General features: G+C 44.7%; 1 protein-coding gene across 3 annotated transcripts in view; it reads left to right on the top strand.

Annotated features, from left to right (window-relative positions):
- NEBL (nebulette) overlaps positions 1-21,854 on the top strand; it is a 463,458-nt gene that overhangs the window by 25,091 nt on the left and 416,513 nt on the right. For all 3 annotated transcript variants that reach the window (XM_063921565.1, XM_063921563.1, XM_063921564.1), the window contains exon 2: positions 9,480-9,574. In XM_063921565.1, coding sequence (XP_063777635.1) covers positions 9,480-9,574 — 95 coding nt within the window. The remainder of the gene's footprint in view (positions 1-9,479; positions 9,575-21,854) is intronic.

The following is a 21,854-nucleotide window of genomic DNA, read 5'->3' as shown; positions in this document are numbered from 1 at the left end:
TATCCCTGGAAAAAGGGGACCCTCGGCTATCAGCCTCTTACACTCCTGGGACCCTTGGGCAATTGTTGATAGAGCCCATACCAAAAAGACGGCCCTGCATATACTAGCACATATCTTTAGGGGCAGTGGTCGAAGTGGGCCAGTATGCAGCGCTATGGAATACCAGCACTTCGCCACTGACCCAGAAGTTTTGCAAAGAATTCCTTTGATAGATCTGTCCATTTTTGGTTGTCATAGTATTTGGAAATATTTCTTCAGATATGCCATTCCGCAGCACTTGCAAACTGACTCATTGATTTCAATTAAATATTTGTTACTGAATAGAGATATTTTTAAAGTCAGTATAATTAATTCCTGTGATTTACTAATTGATACAATTTGCATTTTCACAGTAAAAAGAAATCAACTTTCATACTTCGTAATATAATCTGATTCTATAGGGTAAAAAAAAAATCAGTTGTGTTATTGTAATACCTAATAATTTTCCGCTCATTAAGATGAATTATTTCTCACAGCAGAGGTGCATTTTACCTTTAGAGTGCGTTACTGTGTCATTTAATTGCTTAGTACAACTTCAGATTTCATTAATTTAATTTGCATATGCAACTAGACCTTGAAATGTGCTCATTCCGGGGACTTTGTTCTTCTGCTGTCTTGAAGTTAGGCTTTCATAGATAGCTTTTGCGAATTAAATATTTATTGAATGCTAAAGTAACTATTTAAATTGGTTACGGATTTCGGTGGGTTGAATAAAGGGCAGTGTTATGCTGTAAATCTGTTATTGGACGGGATTTTGGAAAGCACTTGACTCTTCACAGTAACTCTGAAGCCAAAAAAGTCCCCAAATGTTTGTTGTGTTTCAAAGTTGTCTGATTGCCAGGCAATATACTGGAGGTTTGTACATGTCTTTGAGGAGCGTGTATGACAAAACAGTGCGCAGTTTGGAAAAGTTGGAAATGTTGGATATAATGAGACTGAGTTGCATGTACTGCTAATACCACTGCCGTTGCCCGGAGTGCTGGAGCCGGAGGGCCCAGCCACTGTGTTGGGCTGTCAGGGAGTACTGCAGTCTGCAGAGCGCCGATTTCCACGTAACCTACTCTGTTACCCTGGACTGCTGTCTCACTTCTCCCCCCACCAGCCTCTCTACATGCAACACAACGGCCGCAGCAGACAGAGAGACTTATATACACACACATACTGTATATATATTTATGTGTATGTTTCAAAGATATTTGCAAATACAGTGCTCCCAAATGCTAAGGATTCTATACACAATCAATGTAGATGACATACAGTATTAGATAGGATCCTAGAGCACCCACTATTCCTAAACCAGGAATCAGTTCATTTACAGTATAATCCAGTACATCTGTGGCAAGAGGAGATTATTAAAGTGAACAGGTTTTTTTAAGGTTTTTAATCAATGAAACACTGCAAGTACTTGTTGCGAGAATATGTCTGTGAACAATGTTGTTCACAGACATATTTTGCTGGATCTGCAGCACAGCTGATGGGCGATATATCTGCAGAAACTGCATCGCACTGTGTATGGGCAGTCTTACCTTTGCTGCAGAGGCAGATGGTGCTTGACATCACAACTGGGTGGGCACATGTAAATGCCTGCCCAGTTATGATGTCAGGCACAACACATCTGGACGATTATTGGTGTGTATGCACTTACCGGTTATCAGATACTGTAGATCAGCAGATCTGGTGGAAGGATGATCCGTCAGCCTAGTGTATACTCAGCATTACTCTCATCACTGGTACTGAATTCTACTGCTAAGTCCCAGAGCTGTCTCTCTCTCTCTCGCTCTCACCTTAATGTACAGATCACCCAGCACCTCCTTATCCAGCGCTGCCTCAACTGTAACTGTCACTAATGTCCCCTCTATGACTGTCACTTTAGGCTGTGCGTGTGCCCGTCTCCCTAGAGGAGGCAGCTCTGGTGAGCTAATGAATCGGTACCTCGCAGTTGTGGGATACCACATCCTTTCCCACCACACGCCCACAGAATGATTCTTTTACATGCAAACAATCTGTTGACGTCCAGTTATTACCACCCAGTAATGAAAATTCAGCCATCCGTGAGGAGCGACTGAGATGCATCCAAACCAGAATCCATGATAGCTGCTCTAAGCTGCGTATACCGGCTGTAATGTATGCACAGTTTGCTAAAAAATCACCAGCGGCAGCCACAATCGGACTTCTACGAGACAATTTATGAATGTGTGAAATTGCAGCAATAAGGAATTATTATTTTTGTGGCCCCATACAGTGGTGCAAGTATGCGGGTACGCTCGGGTACGGAGTACCCTTAAGAATTTGGCAGCGGGTACGCAGTTCCACCTGCCACACACTTTGCCATTGCCACAATTATAAGTGCCATAAAGCAAGAAGACCATGGTGCTTGGCAGCATGACCTCTCCTCCCACTTTGTCAGGGTTACTGGGAGTGCGACAGTGGCTATATTTCCCTGTTATAATTACTATATATTGTTATTAAATTGGGGGCATTACTATATATTTCTATTACATTGGAGGTATCACTATATATTTCTATTATACTGGAGGCATTACTATATATTTTTAGCCTTGACTCCAGAATCCCCCCAAAAAGGGGCTGTGTCATGTGGCCACACAGCTAGTGTCATGTAGCTACTCCCACTAGCAGCATGTGGCCATGCCCATCACAACACATGACCACGCCCATTTTTCATCACTCAGTACCCATAAGAAAATATTTCTACTTGCACCACTGGCCCCATATATTAAAATTCTCTTGCCTGCACAGTGACGCTGATGAGAGGCCGCCCAGAGAGGAGCCCAGAGATAGGATGTTGCCGTAACATCAGAAGGAACAGCTCCCTCTCCTTCAAACCACACATTCAGCACCTCTCACAAACCTGCCGTTTTCATCTAAATAATATTTCCAGGATCAGACCCTTTCTGACCCAGGATGCTACTAAGACTCTTATCCACTCACTGGTCATCTCCAGACTGGACTACTGTAATCTCCTCCTGGCTGGCATTCCTGACAAATACCTCTCTCCACTCCAATCTATCCTCAATGCTGCTGCCCGCCTCATTTTCCTCACCAAACGCACTACGTCCACCTCTCCTCTCTTACTAGACCTTCACTGGCTCCCCTTCCCTTTCAGAATCCATTTCAAGCTTCTCACACTTGCTTACAAAGCCCTCACCCACTCCTCTCCCATCTACATCTCTGACCTTATCTTGCTTTACACTCCCACCCATCCTCTTCGCTCTGCTAATGCACGCCGACTCTCCTGCCTACGGATTACTTCCTCCCACTCCTACCTAGATTTTTCACGTGCTGCACCACTTCTCTGGAATTCCCTACCTCTCCCCCTCAGAATCTCCACCTCTCTACAAAACTTCAAACGGGCTCTCAAGACCCACTTCTTCACCAAACCCAGCCAAATCTCATCCTAAACCTCTGTTCCACGCTCTCTATGTACCCCATCTGTCTCACCCCTGTCTGTCTACCCCTCCCCTTTAGAATGTAAGCTCTCACAAGCAGGGCCCTCTTCCCTCATGTGCTTACCCTTTTCTTACTTTAATAATCTTCAGCTGCACCAAATCCAGCAGTCTTCTGCCACCTGATACTTATTCCAGTGTCATCTGCTGATGTAGCTATGTTTATTTACCCTGTACTTGTCCTATATTGTCGTCAACTGTAAGTTGCTGTTTTCCTGTTTGATTATTTGTTTATGTACTCTGTAATTGGGCGCTGCGGAACCCTTGTGGCGCCATATAAATAAAGGATAATAATAATAATAATAATAACCAGGGAAAAACAAGTGGAGAATTGCAAGAAAATTGAAAGCCAAGGAAGAGGCAAATAGAATACCTAATAGAACGCAGGTGTGGGAGGCACAGCAGGAGCTTGTCGAGGACGGATAGAAGAAACAATAAGTAGGAGTAACCTGGGAAGAATTCACAAAATGCTGTATTTGGTACCTTTGAAGAAGATGCCAATGATAAAATAAAATAATCGAGTTAAAAATATTTTTATTTATATAAAGATCCCACTTGTCTGAGGTGACAGAGTCTTTACCCAGTTCTGATCCCACAATTGAATTACAAAGTGTCTGCAGCACATGTCACAGCAGCAGTATACAGTCAGGTCCATAAATATTGGGGCATAGACACAATTCTCATATTTTGGGCTTTATACACCACCACAATGGATTTGAAATGAAACAAACAAGATGTGCTTTAGCTGCAGACTTTCTGCTTTAATTTCAAGGTATTTACAAATTTTACATCCAAATCAGGTGAACGGTGTAGGAATTACAACAGTTTCTATATGTGCCTCCCACTTTTTAAGGGACCAAAAGTAATGGGACAAACTAAACAATCCTAAATAAAACTTTCACTTTTGAATACTTTGTTGCAAATCCTTTGCAGTCAATTACAGCCTGAAGTCTGGAACGTATAGACATCACCAGACGCTGGGTTTCATCCCTGGTGATGCTCTGCCAGGCCTCTACAGCAAATGTCTTCAGTTCCTGCTTGTTCTTGGGGCATTTTCCCTTCAGTTTTGTCTTCATCAAGTGAAATGCATGTTCAATCGGATTCAGGTCAGGTGATTGACTTGGCCATTGCATAACATTCCACTAATTTACCTTAAAAAACTCTTTGGTTGCTTTCGCAGTATGCTTTGGGTCATTGTCCATCTGCACTGTGAAGCGCCGTCCAATGAGTTCTGTAGCATTTGACTGAATATGAGAAGATAATATTGCACGAAACACTTCAGAATTCATCCTGCTGCTTTTGTCAGCAGTCACATTATCAATAAATACAAGTGAACCAGTTCCATTGGCAGCCATACATGCCCACGCCATGACATTACCACCACCATGCTTCACTGATGAGGTGGTATGTTTTCGATCATGAGCACTTCCTTTCCTTCTCCATACTCTTCTCTTCCCATCACTCTGGTACAAGTTGATCTTTGTTTCATCTGTCCATAGGATGTTGTTCCAGAACTGTAAAGGCTTTTTTAGATGTTGTTTGGCAAACTCTAATCTGGACTTCCTGTTTTTGTGGCTCACCAATGGTTTACATCTTGTGGTGAACCCTCTATATTCACTCTTGTGAAATCTTCTCTTGATTGTTGACTTTGACACATATACACCTACCTCCTGGAGAGTGTTCTTGATCTGGGCAACTGTTGTGAAGAGGTTTTTCTTCACCAGGGAAATAATTCTTCTGTCATCCACCACAGTTGTTTTCCGTGGTCTTCCGGGTCTTTTGGTGTTGCTGAGCTCTCCGATGCATTCTTTCTTTTTAAGACAGTTGATTTGGCCACACCTAATGTTTTTGCTATCTCTCTGATGGGTTTGTTTTGATTTTTCAAATGGCTTGCTTCACTGATAGTGGCAGCTCTTTGGATCTATTGAGAGTCGACAGCAACAAATTCCAAATGTGCAAATGTCACACCTGGAATCTACTCCAGACCTTTTACCTGCTTAATTGATGATGAAATAGTGAGGGAATAGCCCACTCCTGTCCATGAAATAGCTTTTGAGTCAATTGTCCAATTACTTTTGGTCCCTTAAAAAGTGGGAGGAACGTATAAAAACCGTTGTAATTCCTACAGCGTTCACCTGATTTGGATGTAAATACCCTCAAATTAAAGCGGAAAGTCTGCAGTTAAAGCAAATCTTGTGGTGTATAGAGCCCAAAATCTGAGAATTGTGTCTATGTCCCAATATTTATGGACCTGACTGTATGTACAGTACATGTGTTTGTGCTGAGCAGCTGCACGGAATAAGCAGCAAGTTAACAACTCATAGAAAGATGTTCCCTCACAAGCAATAGATCAATGGAAGGATGAGCAAGGTCTGCAGAGACTTCCTTGTCAGTAGTAAAAGATCAGTGATCATTAGATGTGGGGGTGGCACAGAGATCATCAAGTGGAAACCTGCAAGTGCTAATGACCAGAGTATAAATGTTAGTTTTGCTCACACACGAAAATTTAAGTCCAGTTGGCATCACTGGGGGATTTAAGGCCATACAGTATCTCAGCCCGGTAGAAAGGCAGCAATTTGTGCGCGTAAGCATTTAGTCCACCATCTGGTAGAAAAAGTGCAAGGTATTTTGTCAGGCACAAGGTAGGTTTCATCAGCAAGGGACTGTCATGCAACATTCCAAGCATTACTATGGGGGTCATTCAGAGTTGATCGCTAGCTTGCTTTCGTTCGCTGCGCAGCGATCAGGCAAAAAAAAGGCACTTCTGCGCATGCGGCGCAATGCGCACGTCGTATTATTACAATGAACGATGTAGTTTTACACAAGGACTAGCAAAGCTTTTCAGTCGCACTGCTGGCCGCAGAGTGATTGACAGGAAGAGGGCGTTTCTGGGTGTCAGCTGACCGTTTTCAGGGAGTGTTCGAAAAACGCAGGCGTGCCAGAAAAAACGCAGGCGTGGCTGGGCGAACGCAGGGCGTGTTCGTGACGTCAAAACAGGAACTGAACAGTCTGAAGTGATCGCAAGCACTGAGTAGGTCTGAAGCTATGGTATTGTATTCTATGTCCCGCACCAGACACAAATTATTCAATTACGATAGTAATAATGCATTAGAAACAAAAACCAGCTAATAATTATGTTCCTCCTAAGGGATTTAAATTTGGAATGCTGGAGGTGCTCCTGCAATCAAAATAGACCAAACATTAAACAACGTGTTTGTTGCAAAGAGGCAACAAAGAGAATAGAATTCTCTTTGTTGCCTCTTTGCAACAAACACGTTGTTTAATGTTAGGTCTGAAGCTACTCTGAAACTGCACAAAAATATTTTGTAGCCGCTCTGCGATCCTTTTGTTCACACTTCTGCTAAGCTAAAATACACTCCCAGTGGGAGGCGGCATAGCGTTTGCACGGCTGCTAAAAACTGCTAGCGAGCGAACAACTCGGAATGACCACCTATGTGTACTGTGTGTAGAATGAGGGGGAACTTAAGGATTGTTTCCTTCAGAGCTGGGGGCTTGTCTCATTTCCTGCTAACCCTGGAGAAAAAGTAGGAGCGCCTCTGTAGGGGCCAGAGAGTGCAGTGCAGGAGTAACCACACACCCCAGCAATACTGCGATCATGCCCTTTTCATCATCACACACCATATGGACTAACATAGTGATGGGGTGCAAATAAGGCTTCCGCCCTCCCAGTACTCAGGCCCACTCCATGTCACGATAGCCCTGTATATAAGGGTGATTAGAGCAAGTGGTCTGCTTGGTCAGTTTGCAAGGCTTCATTATAGGCACACTGGTAGTAGTTGCCGTGTCTCTTAGACACACACGGTAATTCATTCCTTTTGCCATAGCGTAAATAAGATTAATTGTTTGTTGTCCAGATTTTATTTGATGTGAATGAAGTTGGATGTATTCCTCATGCAGACCACTAGCACAGTACTGATGCTGAATGCTTATTGACCTGTCCTCAGGGACAGGTTGGCAATGAGTAAAGGAGAACCAATACATAAAAGGTAGTTTTGGGGGGGTTGGGTGGGTGGGCGAGAGTTACTGGGCTCCCATTACTTAATGCACATGATGCGCCCAAATGCACCAGGTTTAGACACTTAAACCCATGCAAAGTAATGGGTGCACTGCATTTGTGTGCCCAAAAGCCCCACTTTTTGCACTCGTACCCTCATAAATGTTAATTGAATATAAATATAATGTTTAGGATGTGCATGGTAGAGGAAATGATATACACAGTGGGGCTTTCATTTGCAGCGGTGGACACTTATGAATTTAGATTTTTATACATATTATTAATTGGAACTCACATTCTCTTATAAAACTGTACTGTGCAAAAGGCAAGCGTCATCTTATTCCCATTGGAAAATAGTGTCCTAAGTATTGAAACAGCATACTATATATAAAACAGGAATAATATGTCATTCATAATTGCAGATGAGTTAACTCTTTATGGATTCTGTTAGACCTCACACAGTGCAATTTGAATTAAACTTCCACCAATTATTTGGATAAACTGGTTTTCTATTTTTTTATATAATTAATTATGCAATGTATTATGCGTACATTTTGTGACCAATGCATAAATTGTCTCTGGATATTCTTTTAGCTATGAATTCGATAATTTACTGACGCATGTTCAGGCCAGGGGGATCCCTTTCCAAACAAAATGCACTAAAGTAGCCCATAAGACGTCATCTGTCTGTTGGTCTTTTACATGGGATGGGTCGGTTATACAGTAACCACAACCTTATTCTATACATAACACTTTTGTTTTATTGTACATTTTATTACGGAATTGTAATACAATTTGGACTTTTATTATTGTATTCTATCGCATTTTACAATTCGGTAATTGCTTTATTCTGTTTACTTTAAGCTGTTCAATAAACAGACTTTGAAAAAAAAAAAAAAAGTAGCCCATAGGCTACTATGGGCTAATGGCATCTGAAGATGGCATCAGCTGACGGGTCCTAATTGTCAGTTTAGCAGCCGCCATATATACCTATGGTGGCTGCTTTTGCGGTCAGAAATGGTGGGACTGTGGCAGATTTATCTGCTGCAATGTTTCCTTCTTAAATCCTAGGAATGCTTACTGCAGGGATCCCGCTATTATGGCTATATTCGGTGGAATATCTTGCAAAATGTATTTGATAAATATTCCCAGGCTTGGACTGGCCCACAGGGGTACAGGGGAAACCACCGGTGGGCCCCACTGCCTGGGGCCCCAGCTCCTGCTCAAAGGATCAGGTTCCAGACTGTGCACTTGGATTATACATTATACATATGTTACCTTATACTGGACTATGGTGTATTTTCTACAGTGCCTTGCTGTTATTAATCGGTTATTAATCTATATTTATGAAGGGGCCTAGACGTTGCACTCTCCAATGGTTAGTCAAACCAATGAGGTGGCAGGTCACCCCCCCTCTGCGGACTGGCCACACCCCTAAACATGGGCCCCTACCACTGCATTCCCCCGGTGGGCCCTACATGCCCCAGTCCGGCACTGAATATTCTCCATAGAGAATGGTAAGGGCTGCATAGGTGCATGTTCCCTGTGGTAAAGCAATTTTGTGCTTGGTCTGGGTCTCAGAGGCATCCAATTCTCCTACCACTGTTATCTGAGCAAACCCGTCTCTGAGTGACAGCTTCTGAGCGCCCATATTCCACCAGGTGTGAATTACTGAGCATGTATTGTGCGAAACTTCTCTATGCTTCAAACTGTTTTCAGGCCTTGTGATATCACCAAGGATTTGTAAAGCCGCTAGCATTTAATTGCTGTTACTCGTCTGCCTCTTGTGTTACACTCAGACAATTAGTCTTCTGTCTCTTCAGCTCCAGCAACCTGATTTAAAATAAGCTGTTGTATTTTACAAGCTTTTCATAGGATTTAAGATTATATGAATGAAATGACTATGATTAATATTTAATGATTTAATCATATGAATGTGATTTGTTTTTGTTTTTTTGTAGTACTGGCACAAAGGATGTTTCCATTGCGAGGTTTGCAAAATGACTCTAAACATGAATAATTACAAGGGATATGATAAGAAGCCCTACTGCAACGCGTAAGTACAATACATTCTCAATGGAAGACAGAGCTGAAAAATGTATGCTATTGCCAAAATGTCAGAAACAGATTTTATTGTCTAAACCGGGTCCCGCTCATTGTATATAATCAGTTAGCAATAGCTAATAACAAATATCATTAAAGTGTTTTTATGTTTACTTTTTTAGAGATTTCATTAACCTGTAAATTTAGTATATGAATTTCCTGCATAATGTGACTCTGATATGGGAATTATAATGACATACTCCCCTCCTGTGTCTTAATTTGAGCTATAATGATTGGGACTGTTTTATAGGGCAGCACGGCTGGTGTAAAGCCCCGTACACACGGGGAGAGATGTGTGCTGAGTGATCTATTAGTGACCAGTCCGCACACATCTCTCCCCCCACTCAGCACACATCTCTCCCCCCGCTCAGCACACATCTCTCCCCCCGCTCAGCACACATCTCTCCCCCCGCTCAGCACACATCTCTCCCCCCGCTCAGCACACATCTCTCCTCCCGCTCAGCACACATCTCTCCTCCCGCTCAGCACACATCTCCCCCCCCGCTCAGCACACATATCTCCCCCCGCTCAGCACAGCGCGATGTGTGCAGAGCGAGGGGGGCAGACGGAGGGGCCGCTCATTTCACCCAGCGGTTTAAATGAGCGACCTTCTAAATTGTGCCTGTATGCAGGCCAATCTAGCACCGGTGATAGCGATGCGCGGGGCCACGCATCGCAATCACTGTGGGGCATACACACGGAGAGATCCGTGCTTAAGTTCTAAGCAATCTAGTCAGAGTGCTTAGAATTTAAGAATTGCTCTTTCCGTGTGTACCCCCCTTAATGGTTAGCATTACTGCCTCACAGCACTGATGTCATGGATTCGATTTCCACCATGGCCATAACTGTGTGGAGTTTATATATTCTCCCCGTGCTTGTGTGGGTTTCTTCCAGGTACTCCGGTTTCCTCCCACAATCCAAAAATATAATGGTAGGTTAATTGGCTCCCGACAAGATTAACCCTAGTGTGTAAGTGTGTGCGTGTACATGTGGTAGGGAATATAGATTGTAGCTCCACTGGGGCAGGGACTTATGTGAATGGCCAAATATTCTCTGTAAAGTGCTGCGGAATGTGTGCGCCGTCACTAGACATTTTGGTGTCCTGTGCCAGAAAGAGAATTGGTGCCAGCCCCACCACCGTATTTGAAAAAAAAAATGACAGTGTGCGCCAAAGGCGTGCGTTAACAATATAGGGGCGTGGCTTCATGGGGTAGAGGCTGCAGACTGTGCGGACACACCAGGGGGAGCCAGAACGAGAGGGGCGGAGCTGGAAATTGATGACCAGCTGAAGCTGCCACTGCCCGGCTACCTTTAGGAGAAGTAGCGGGGCAATGCAGCTGGTAAGTGGCGGGCAGATGGCGGCAGGGACATCAGTGTGGCGGTAGCGGTTGAGCGGGTGTTGCAGGTGGTCCTGCGCCCACAGTGCTTTTGCGCTGTGTACCAGGCACAGTTGACCCTTAGGTAGTTATGGCCTGCGCTATAAATTTTATCCAGAGTGGACCAGCAGTTGGGCAGGAGGCATGTCTGGTATACAGAGCAGCCGTGAATCGGTGCTGTACCTGATTCTGGTGCATTTTGCATTGAATGTTTGGATCGGATGGGAGCGGCACATCCTCCATAAAACAGATATTTACTCTCTGTGATGTGTCCATGCCCTCTGTTCTAATTATCTCACTTGAAATGGAATAAGAATACCATAAAAAAATAATGAGACATGTGCCTTGGTGAATTCCTCTAATGGTATGCGTTGTCGTGGGACCAGTACCGGTTCTTGGCCAAGTTGTGCCCACTGCAAATAATGTATTTGGTTCCTCTGCAGAAATACTACCCTTTGTTACGTGTTGCAGCAAGCTGACATGGCACCTGGAGACATCATCAGCTCAGGCTGCCCAAACCCTGTTGGTATAAAAGCATGGGTTACTCCGCAGAGTGTTGGTGCAGTGCCAGAGGTTTATAAGTGCTAGGCCTCTCAAGCCTCCTTATTTACCTGATAAGTATAGCAAACCATTTCTATCATACGTTGCAAAATAAATCCCTTTATTTCATATCATGTTAAATATATTTCACAATGGTGTGCAGTGTATCCCAAAGGCATCCCTGTAATTCCACCCCTCCCTCCCACCTTCCCTGTAATTCCACCCCTCCCTCCCACCTTCCCTCTAATCACCACCCCTCCCCACTGTTATTCATCACCTTCATCCATCTTGTTATTCATTACCTTCATTATCCCACCAGACACCTTCATTGTCACCAAACCCCTGTTACACCTCACCCCAGTTCTTTATCCCACACTCCTATTATTTATCAACCTCCCAAACCTATTATTCACTCCCCACACAACTATTCTTCTTCCTCCAAAACGTCATTCATTCCCCTTTCCTGTAATTCACTGCCCCCGCCCATGTTATTTATTATCCCCTTTCATCATCTCTCTTCAATACACCCCAACCACTCCTATTCATCAATTACCCCAGTTATTAATACCCCCCCCCCCATTAATGTTACTCCTTACGCTCTCCTCCCTTTCATCATGGCCTGCACTGTTACTCTTTCACCCCATCCCTGTTATTCAGGAGGTAGTTAATTAACATTCCCAGTGGAGAGAATCACATTGTCGGCAGCATAATGTCGAGTACAGTATGCCGACACAATACTAATGTTAGTTAAAGCATCCTTTTCACTGTTATAGCGCAGACACAGTTGTATTACTTTAACTAATATTATTACTGTGTCGGCATACTGTGATTCTCCACATTGTGAATGTCGGCAAAGCATGCTTTCAATGTCGTCCGTGCTCATCTGTATGTAAAAACTATCCACTGTGCCACGGCGCTGATGTGGACGCAATATCTTTGTGTGACAGTGGGCTGTCACCTTGGCAGTCCATTATCTGTATACACTTTACTGTACAGTATATACTGTACAATTTCACAGAAATTATCAGACTGAATAAACACCTGATTTAAAGGTAAAGTTGACCTTTATAACAATTGTTATGATTAAGTCAGAAAAGTCACCCCCACCTTGTAGAGTACTAGGGCAACTGATAACAGCAGTGCCTTCCGAAAAGATGTATTCTGCGGAATAATAATGGCCCTTGAATGGAAGAAAATGCTTTTAGATATTTAGAGGGCTGACTTTGTGGTCTGATTGCTGCTCCATCACACTCATACATCTGTGGACAAGTACTTTACCATTTTATATCAAGACTGAATGAAATCATAACTCCTGTTCTATATTTATCCAATGACATCTTTGCTTCCTGACAGATGTGACTGCATCCTGGTGCCATAAGCAATAGAAAGTTTCATGTGGAACAAACAGGAGTTTTTCTGGCAGCTATCTTATATTATAATATAATATGAAAAATATCTTTTCCTGTGACTTTACTGGTATAGTTTAGACGGGTGTGGTTCATAGGGTTGGCCACACTTAGGTGGACAGTGTCTAGGTCGACCACTATTGGTCGACAGTAACTAAGTCGACACCCAAAATAGGTCGACACAATCATTAGGTTGACGTGAGCAAGATCGACATGACGAAAGGTCAACATGAGGTTTTTAAAAAAAAATGTGTCATTTTCTTTGTAAAGTGACTGGGAACCCCAATTAGTGAACCGTGTCCCCTCACATGGCTCGCCTGGCTTCGGGCTAGGTTACCGTTCCCAATTGTAGTCCTCGTGGATCGTAAAGTATGAAAAAGTTCAAAAAATGAAGAAAAAAAATAGTGAAAAACTCATGTCAACCTTTTGTCATGTCGACCTAGTGACCATGTCAACCTAGAAATCCTGTCGATGCATGTCGACCAATAGTGGTCGACCTAATGACTGTCGACCTAAGTGTGGTCGACTTAGAGACCTGATACCAGTTTAGACAAAGTAAGCAATTGTTTCGTTGCTAGGGTTTCCAGAAACTTTTTGTTATGAGCCAATTTTAATCAAATTCTACTAGCGTATGTTAGCTCCCATACTCACATGGATGATTGAGCAGGGGACAGTAGTAAAAAAGTGGATTTTTAAACCCGAACTACTAAGGTATACCTCAGTGCTACAACTGGAGCACACACTGGTATATCACTATACCTCAGTGCTACAACTGGAGCACGCACTGGTATATCTCAGGTGAGTGCGCAGATTTACACTGGCATCACAACAATGGTTTCCTGTGTATGTACAGATCATTTGCATTTTTTATACAGCGATTATATTACAGCTGAATCATTACATACAACAGGTATTGTCTTTCCTGTTTGGCTTTTCTGCAGTCGCGTAATATATTTGCAAATTAGAATTTGCATGACTTCCAAGCATCCCTTTGTACATTGCCGCACGTGGGTTTTCTGCTACTCATTACAAGCTGAAGTGACTCTTGTATTTCATAAGCCAAGGTCTGTCATCGTGGAAAACAGTGGTCAGAATAATTTGCTATGGGCTGATGTCATATAATTGCTTCAGGTCTTCTATCATGTAGACCCATCAGATGTCTTCCCATTACACAAACCTTATCTTATCACTGCATGTTGAAGAGATTAGGCTGTTTCCTCTTTTTTTTGTTCTGAGTTGGGCACTTTTGAAATATGCAAATCAATGGTTCCTGTATGCTGTTAGCAGACACAATTGAATCCCGCTTGTGGCAACCAGTGCTTGAGAAGTTTGCATGTTACTTATACTCCTGAATCTAACTGCTACTGTGGACCACTCTCGCCTCCATCAAACCTATCACTCTCTCGTTCTCTGGCCTCTCATGTTGACCTCCTATCCTTCTAACCATTTCTGCGCTGTCTCTTTCTCTTATGCCACTTACCCCTCTCTCAGTTCAAAGTCCCCAAAGGGTATGTTTTAGGCCTCCTTCTCTTCTCCCTTTACACTTCCTTGGAAATCTCATGAGCTCCTTCGGTCTCCATTACTATCTGATAATGTCCCAGATCTTCTTTCTTTGCCCTGACCTCTTTCCTCTCTCATGTCTCTAACTGTCTTCTACCATCTCCTGATCTCCTCCAGGATGTCCCAGTGTTTTCCGATACTTAACATGGCCCAGACCGAACTCATTCTTTTCCCCCATTCCAGGGTTCCTCCACTTCCCCTCTCTCTGTTTCTGCTGATAACATCAGCCTCACTTCTGTCTCCATGTCTGCTGCCTGGTAATAATCCTCCACTCTTTCACTCCCCATATTCAGGCTACAGTACCTCTCAGTGCCCCTGCTTCCAGTCTCTTGGATCTGAATCTTTCTCATCTTTGAGGCCACCAAAACCTCAATCATGTGCTCCACCTAGACTACTGTAACCTCCTCCTCTCTGGCCTACATCATTCTGACCTCTCCCTGCATCAGTCTAATTTTAAACGTATTTATTTAATTTATTAGCAGATTCTTATATAGCGCAGCATATTCCATTGCGCTTTACAATTAGAACAGTTATAAAACAAAACTGGGCAAAGACAGACATACATAGAGGTAGGAAGGTCCTGCTCACAAGCTTACAAACTTGCTGCTCATCTCCTTTTACTGTCTTGCCACATGGCATAGATTCCCCCTCTGTATATAGCTTCACTGCCTTCCTATCCTCCCCACAATCACTTTCAATTCTAAACTGAAAAATTACATCCCTTCCCCCCCCCTCACCCTTTACATTTACAGCCTTGTCTCTGTCCACACTACCTCCTCCCGCTCTCTCGGCTCTTCTTCATACCACCACTTCACCTCCTCCCTGGTCACTCCTTCTCACACTGTAAGTTTTCTCTGTCACTTATTCTAATTATTCTAATTACACTTGCGTGCCCGCCCCCCCTCGGCATACTGCTTCTTCACCTCCCGGTTTAGCAGAATGAGACTCCCTACTGAGGCCTTACCCACGCAGTACCCAGGCCTGCATTATGTCTTGGTGACCTTGCATCTATATTGAAAATATGTTGATACAGGCCTGGGGAGTTAACATAACACTTTCTCTAACGTCCTAGTGGATGCTGGGACTCCGTCAGGACCATGGGGAATAGCGGGCTCCGCAGGAGACAGGGCACATCTAAATAAAGCTTTTAGGATCACATGGTGCGTACTGGCTCCTCCCCCTATGACCCTCCTCCAAGCCTCAGTTAGGTTTTTGTGCCCGTCCGAGAAGGGTGCAATCTAGGTGGCTCTCCTAAAGAGCTGCTTAGAAAAAGTTTTTTTAGGTTTAAATCTCAGTGAATCCTGCTGGCAACAGGATCACTGCATCGAGGGACTTAGGGGAGAGATTTCCAACTCACCTGCGTGCAGGATGGATTGGAGTCTTAGGCTACTGGACACTTAGCTCCAGAGGGAGTCGGAACACAGGTCCTCCTGGGGTTCGTCCCGGAGCCGCGCCGCCGATCCCCCTTACAGACGCTGAAGACGGAGGTCCGGAAAGCAGGCGGCAGAAGACTCCTCAGTCTTCATGAAGGTAGCGCACAGCACTGCAGCTGTGCGCCATTGTTGCTACACGTCTCACTGATTCAGTCACGGAGGGTGCAGGGCGCTGCTGGGGGCGCCCTGGGCAGCAATATTAAATACCTTTAGTGGCAAAATAAATACATCACATATAGCCATTAAGGCTATGTGTATGTATTTAACCCAGGCCAGTTTTCTTAAAACCCGGGAGAAAAGCCCGCCGAAAAAGGGGCGGAGCTTATTCTCCTCAGCACTCAGCGCCATTTTCCTGCTCAGCTCCGCTGGTGAGGAAGGCTCCCAGGACTCTCCCCTGCACTGCACTACAGAAACAGGGTAACAAAGAGAAGGGGGGCATAATTTGGCGATATTGATATATTAAAAGCGCTTATATCAAAAACAACACCTTCTAGGGTTGTTTATATACATTTATAGCGCTTTTGGTGTGTGCTGGCAAACTCTCCCTCTGTCTCCCCAAAGGGCTAAGAGGGTCCTGTCTTCGATTAGAGCATTCCCTGTGTGGCTGCTGTGTGTCGGTACGTGTGTGTCGACATGTATGAGGACGATGTTGGTGTGGAGGCAGAGCAATTGCCGGTAATGGTGATGTCACCCCCTAGGGAGTCGACACCGGAATGGATGGCTTTAGTTATGGAATTACGTGATAATGTTAGCACATTACAAAAGTCAGTTGACGAAATGAGACGGCCGGAAAACCAGTTAGTACCGGCTCAGGCGTCTCAGACACCGTCAGGGGCTGTAAAACGTCCCTTACCTCAGTCAGTCGACACGGGTACCGACACAGATGAATCTAGTGTCGACGGTGAAGAAACAAACGTATTTTCCAATAAGGCCACACGTTATATGATCACGGCAATGAAGGAGGCTTTGCAGATCTCTGATACTGCTGGTACCTCAAAAAGGGGTATTATGTGGGGGATGAAAAAACTACCTGTAGCTTTTCCAGAATCAGAGGAATTGAATGACGTGTGTGACGAAGCGTGGGTTAACCCAGATAGAAAACTGCTAATTTCCAAGAAGTTATTGGCATTATACCCTTTCCCACCAGAGGTTAGGGCGCGCTGGGAAACACCCCCTAGGGTGGATAAGGCGCTCACACGTTTATCAAAGCAAGTGGCGTTGCCGTCTCCTGATACGGCCGCCCTCAAGGATCCAGCAGATAGGAGGCTGGAAACTACACTGAAGAGTATATACACACATACTGGTGTTATACTGCGACCGGCAGTAGCCTCAGCCTGGATGTGCAGTGCTGGGGTAGTGTGGTTGGATTCTCTGACTGAAAATATTGATACCCTGGATAGGGACAGTATTTTATTGACTCTAGAGCAATTAAAGGATGCTTTTCTTTATATGCGAGATGCTCAGAGGGATATTTGTACTCTAGCATCAAGAGTAAGCGCGATGTCCATATCTGCCAGAAGAAGTTTATGGACGCGACAGTGGTCAGGTGATGCGGATTCCAAAAGGCATATGGAAGTATTGCCATATAAAGGAGAGGAATTATTTGGGGTCGGTCTTTCGGACCTGGTGGCCACGGCAACTGCCGGCAAATCCACTTTTTTACCTCAGACCCCCTCCCGACAGAAAAAGACACCGTCTTTTCAGCCGCAGTCCTTTCGCTCCTATAAAAACAAGCGACCAAAAGGACAGTCTTATCTGCCGCGAGGCAGAGGAAAGGGTAAGAGAGGGCAGCAAGCAGCCCCTGCCCAGGACCAGAAGCCCGCCCCGGGTTCTACAAAGCCATCAGCATGACGCTGGGGCTTTACAAGCGGACTCAGGAGCGGTGGGGGGTCGACTCAAGATTTTCAGCAATCAGTGGGCTCGCTCACAAGTGGACCCGTGGATCCTGCAGATAATATCTCAGGGTTACATGTTGGAGTTCGAAAGGTCTCCCCCTCGCCGGTTCCTAAAGTCTGCTTTACCAACGTCTCCCTCAGAAAGGACGTCGGTTTTGGAAGCCATTCACAAGCTGTATTCTCAGCAGGTGATAGTCAAGGTACCCCTCCTACAACAGGGAAAGGGGTATTATTCCACACTATTTGTGGTACCGAAGCCGGACGGTTCGGTAAGACCTATTCTAAACCTGAAATCCTTGAACCTGTACATACAGAAATTCAAGTTCAAGATGGAGTCACTCAGAGCAGTGATAGCGAATCTGGAAGAAGGGGACTTCATGGTGTCCCTGGACATAAAAGATGCTTATCTGCATGTCCCAATTTACCCCTCACACCAAGGGTATCTCAGGTTCGTGATACAAGACTGTCATTATCAGTTTCAAACGCTGCCGTTTGGTTTGTCCACGGCCCCTCGGGTCTTTACCAAGGTAATGACCGAAATGATGGTTCTTCTACGAAGAAAAGGCGTATTAATTATCCCTTACTTGGACGATCTCCTGATAAGGGCAAAGTCCAGAGAACAGCTGGAAGTCGGTGTAGCACTAACCCAGGTAGTGCTTCAGCAACACGGGTGGATTCTGAATCTTCCAAAATCTCAATTGACCCCGACAACTCGTCTGCTGTTCCTGGGAATGATTCTGGACACGGTTCAGAAAAAGGTGTTTCTCCCGGAGGAGAAAGCAAGGGAGTTATCCGAACTTGTCAGGAACCTCCTAAAACCAGGAACTGTGTCAGTACATCAATGCACAAGAGTCCTGGGAAAGATGGTGGCTTCTTACGAAGCGATTCCATTCGGCAGATTCCATGCACGGACATTTCAGTGGGATCTGCTGGACAAATGGTCCGGATCGCATCTGCACATGCATCAGCGGATAACACTGTCACCAAGAACAAGGTTGTCTCTCCTGTGGTGGTTGCAGAGTGCCCATCTGTTAGAGGGCCGCAGATTCGGCATACAGGACTGGGTCCTGGTGACTACGGATGCCAGCCTACGAGGCTGGGGAGCAGTCACACAGGGAAGAAACTTCCAGGGCGTGTGGTCAAACCTGGAGACGTCCCTTCACATAAATATACTGGAGCTAAGAGCGATCTACAATGCTCTAAGCCTGGCAAAATCGCTGCTTCAGGGTCAGCCGGTGTTGATCCAGTCGGACAACATCACGGCAGTCGCCCACGTAAACCGACAAGGCGGCACGAGAAGCAGAAGAGCAATGACAGAAGCTGCAAGGATTCTGCGCTGGGCGGAGAATCATGTCATAGCACTGTCAGCAGTGTTCATCCCGGGAGTGGACAACTGGGAAGCAGACTTCCTCAGCAGACACGACCTTCACCCGGGAGAGTGGGGACTTCATCCAGAAGTCTTCCACATGATTGTGAACCGTTGGGAAAGACCAAAGGTGGACATGATGGCGTCTCGCCTCAACAAAAAATTGGACAGATATTGCGCCAGGTCAAGAGACCCTCAGGCAATAGCTGTGGACGCTCTGGTAACACCGTGGGTGTACCAGTCAGTGTATGTGTTCCCTCCTCTGCCTCTCATACCAAAGGTACTGAGAATTATACGGAAAAGAGGAGTAAGAACAATACTGGTGGCTCCGGACTGGCCAAGAAGAACTTGGTATCCGGAACTTCAAGAGATGCTCACGGAGGATCCATGGCCTCTACCTCTAAGAAGGGATCTGCTTCAGCAGGGACCTTGTATGTTCCAAGACTTACCGCGTCTGCGTTTGACGGCATGGCGGTTGAACGCCGGATTCTAAAAGAAAAGGGCATTCCAGAGGAAGTTATTCCTACCTTGATTAAGGCTAGAAAGGAAGTGACTGTACAACATTATCACCGCATTTGGCGAAAATATGTTGCGTGGTGTGAGGCCAAGAAGGCTCCAACGGAAGAATTTCAATTGGGTCGATTCTTACATTTCCTGCAAGCAGGATTGTCTATGGGCCTAAAATTGGGGTCCATTAAAGTTCAAATTTCGGCCTTATCAATCTTCTTCCAGAAGGAATTGGCATCAGTGCCTGAAGTACAAACTTTTGTCAAAGGTGTACTACATATACAACCCCCAATAGTGCCTCCAGTGGCACCGTGGGATTTGAACGTAGTTTTGAATTTTCTCAAATCTCATTGGTTTGAGCCTCTAAAATCGGTAGATTTAAAATACCTTACATGGAAGGTAACCATGCTATTGGCCCTGGCTTCAGCCAGGAGAGTTTCAGAGTTGGCGGCTTTATCATACAAAAGCCCATATCTGATTTTCCATTCGGACAGGGCAGAACTGCGGACACGTCCTCATTTTCTCCCTAAGGTGGTTTCGGCTTTTCACTTGAACCAGCCTATTGTGGTGCCTGCGGCTACTAGCGACTTGGAGGACTCCAAGTTACTGGACGTTGTCAGAGCATTAAAAATATATATTTCAAGGACAGCTGGAGTCAGAAAATCTGACTCGTTGTTTATATTGTATGCACCCAACAAGATGGGTGCTCCTGCGTCTAAACAGACGATTGCACGTTGGATCTGTAGCACAATCCAACTTGCACATTCTGTGGCAGGCCTGCCACAGCCTAAATCTGTAAAGGCCCACTCCACAAGGAAAGTGGGCTCATCTTGGGCGGCTGCCCGAGGGGTCTCGGCATTACAACTTTGCCGAGCAGCTACGTGGTCAGGGGAGAACACGTTTGTAAAATTTTACAAATTTGATACTCTGGCTAAGGAGGACCTGGAGTTCTCTCATTCGGTGCTGCAGAGTCATCCGCACTCTCCCGCCCGTTTGGGAGCTTTGGTATAATCCCCATGGTCCTGACGGAGTCCCAGCATCCACTAGGACGTTAGAGAAAATAAGAATTTACTTACCGATAATTCTATTTCTCATAGTCCGTAGTGGATGCTGGGCGCCCATCCCAAGTGCGGATTGTCTGCAATACTTGTACATAGTTATTGTTACAAAGATCGGGTTATTACTATTGTTGTGAGCCATCTTTTCAGAGGCTACTTTGTTTTTTGTTATCATACTGTTAACTGGGTTCAGATCACAAGTTGTACGGTGTGATTGGTGTGGCTGGTATGAGTCTTACCCGGGATTCAAGATCCTTCCTTATTGTGTACGCTCGTCCGGGCACAGTACCTAACTGAGGCTTGGAGGAGGGTCATAGGGGGAGGAGCCAATACGCACCATGTGATCCTAAAAGCTTTATTTAGATGTGCCCTGTCTCCTGCGGAGCCCGCTATTCCCCATGGTCCTGACGGAGTCCCAGCATCCACTACGGACTATGAGAAATAGAATTATCGGTAAGTAAATTCTTATTTTCTCAGGCCAGTTTCTGCAGTTGTGCACGTGCACAGTGGCACTGAACGATAGTAATCTTTGTTCCAAAGATGTCAAACAAATACAGTATAACTAAAAAAGATACATTTCAAAAATGTATTTTATTTATATCCAAAAGTATTTAAAAACAATGAAAAGCAGACCTTCAATGTCTAGATTTAGATTTGGGTGGGGTGTCTCCAAACTGAAATTTAAATTGCAGTGTAAAAATAAAGTTGTCTAACATTAGTTGGCTACATACAAAAGCAGCCAGTATTTACCCTGCACGTAAAAAATATAACCCACCCAAATCTAAATCCCTCTGCACACATTACATCTGCTCCACCTGCAGTGCGATATGGTTATTGCCCAGTTGCTTGCTTTCTTGCTTTACTTACAAACATGAATAGGGCCCTATTTGTTTACTGATTTGACCATCTTAATAAACGTGGACATTACTGGGCTACAAGTAATTCCCAGCTATATAATAAGCTATTATGTTCTGCGCTGGTATGCAAAGTCCTGTATCATGCACTCTATGGTTAGCTGGTCTTTCTAGTCATCTAATATAGAAATATCTTCTCTTCTATGGAAATGATTTGCATTTTAGTATCAGATTATCA

The sequence above is a fragment of the Pseudophryne corroboree genome, chromosome 5, assembly GCF_028390025.1.
Source record: "Pseudophryne corroboree isolate aPseCor3 chromosome 5, aPseCor3.hap2, whole genome shotgun sequence".
NCBI lineage: Eukaryota > Metazoa > Chordata > Amphibia > Anura > Myobatrachidae > Pseudophryne > Pseudophryne corroboree.
Note: the sequence above shows the minus strand (reverse complement) of the source record. Positions and strands in the feature narration are given on the sequence as shown.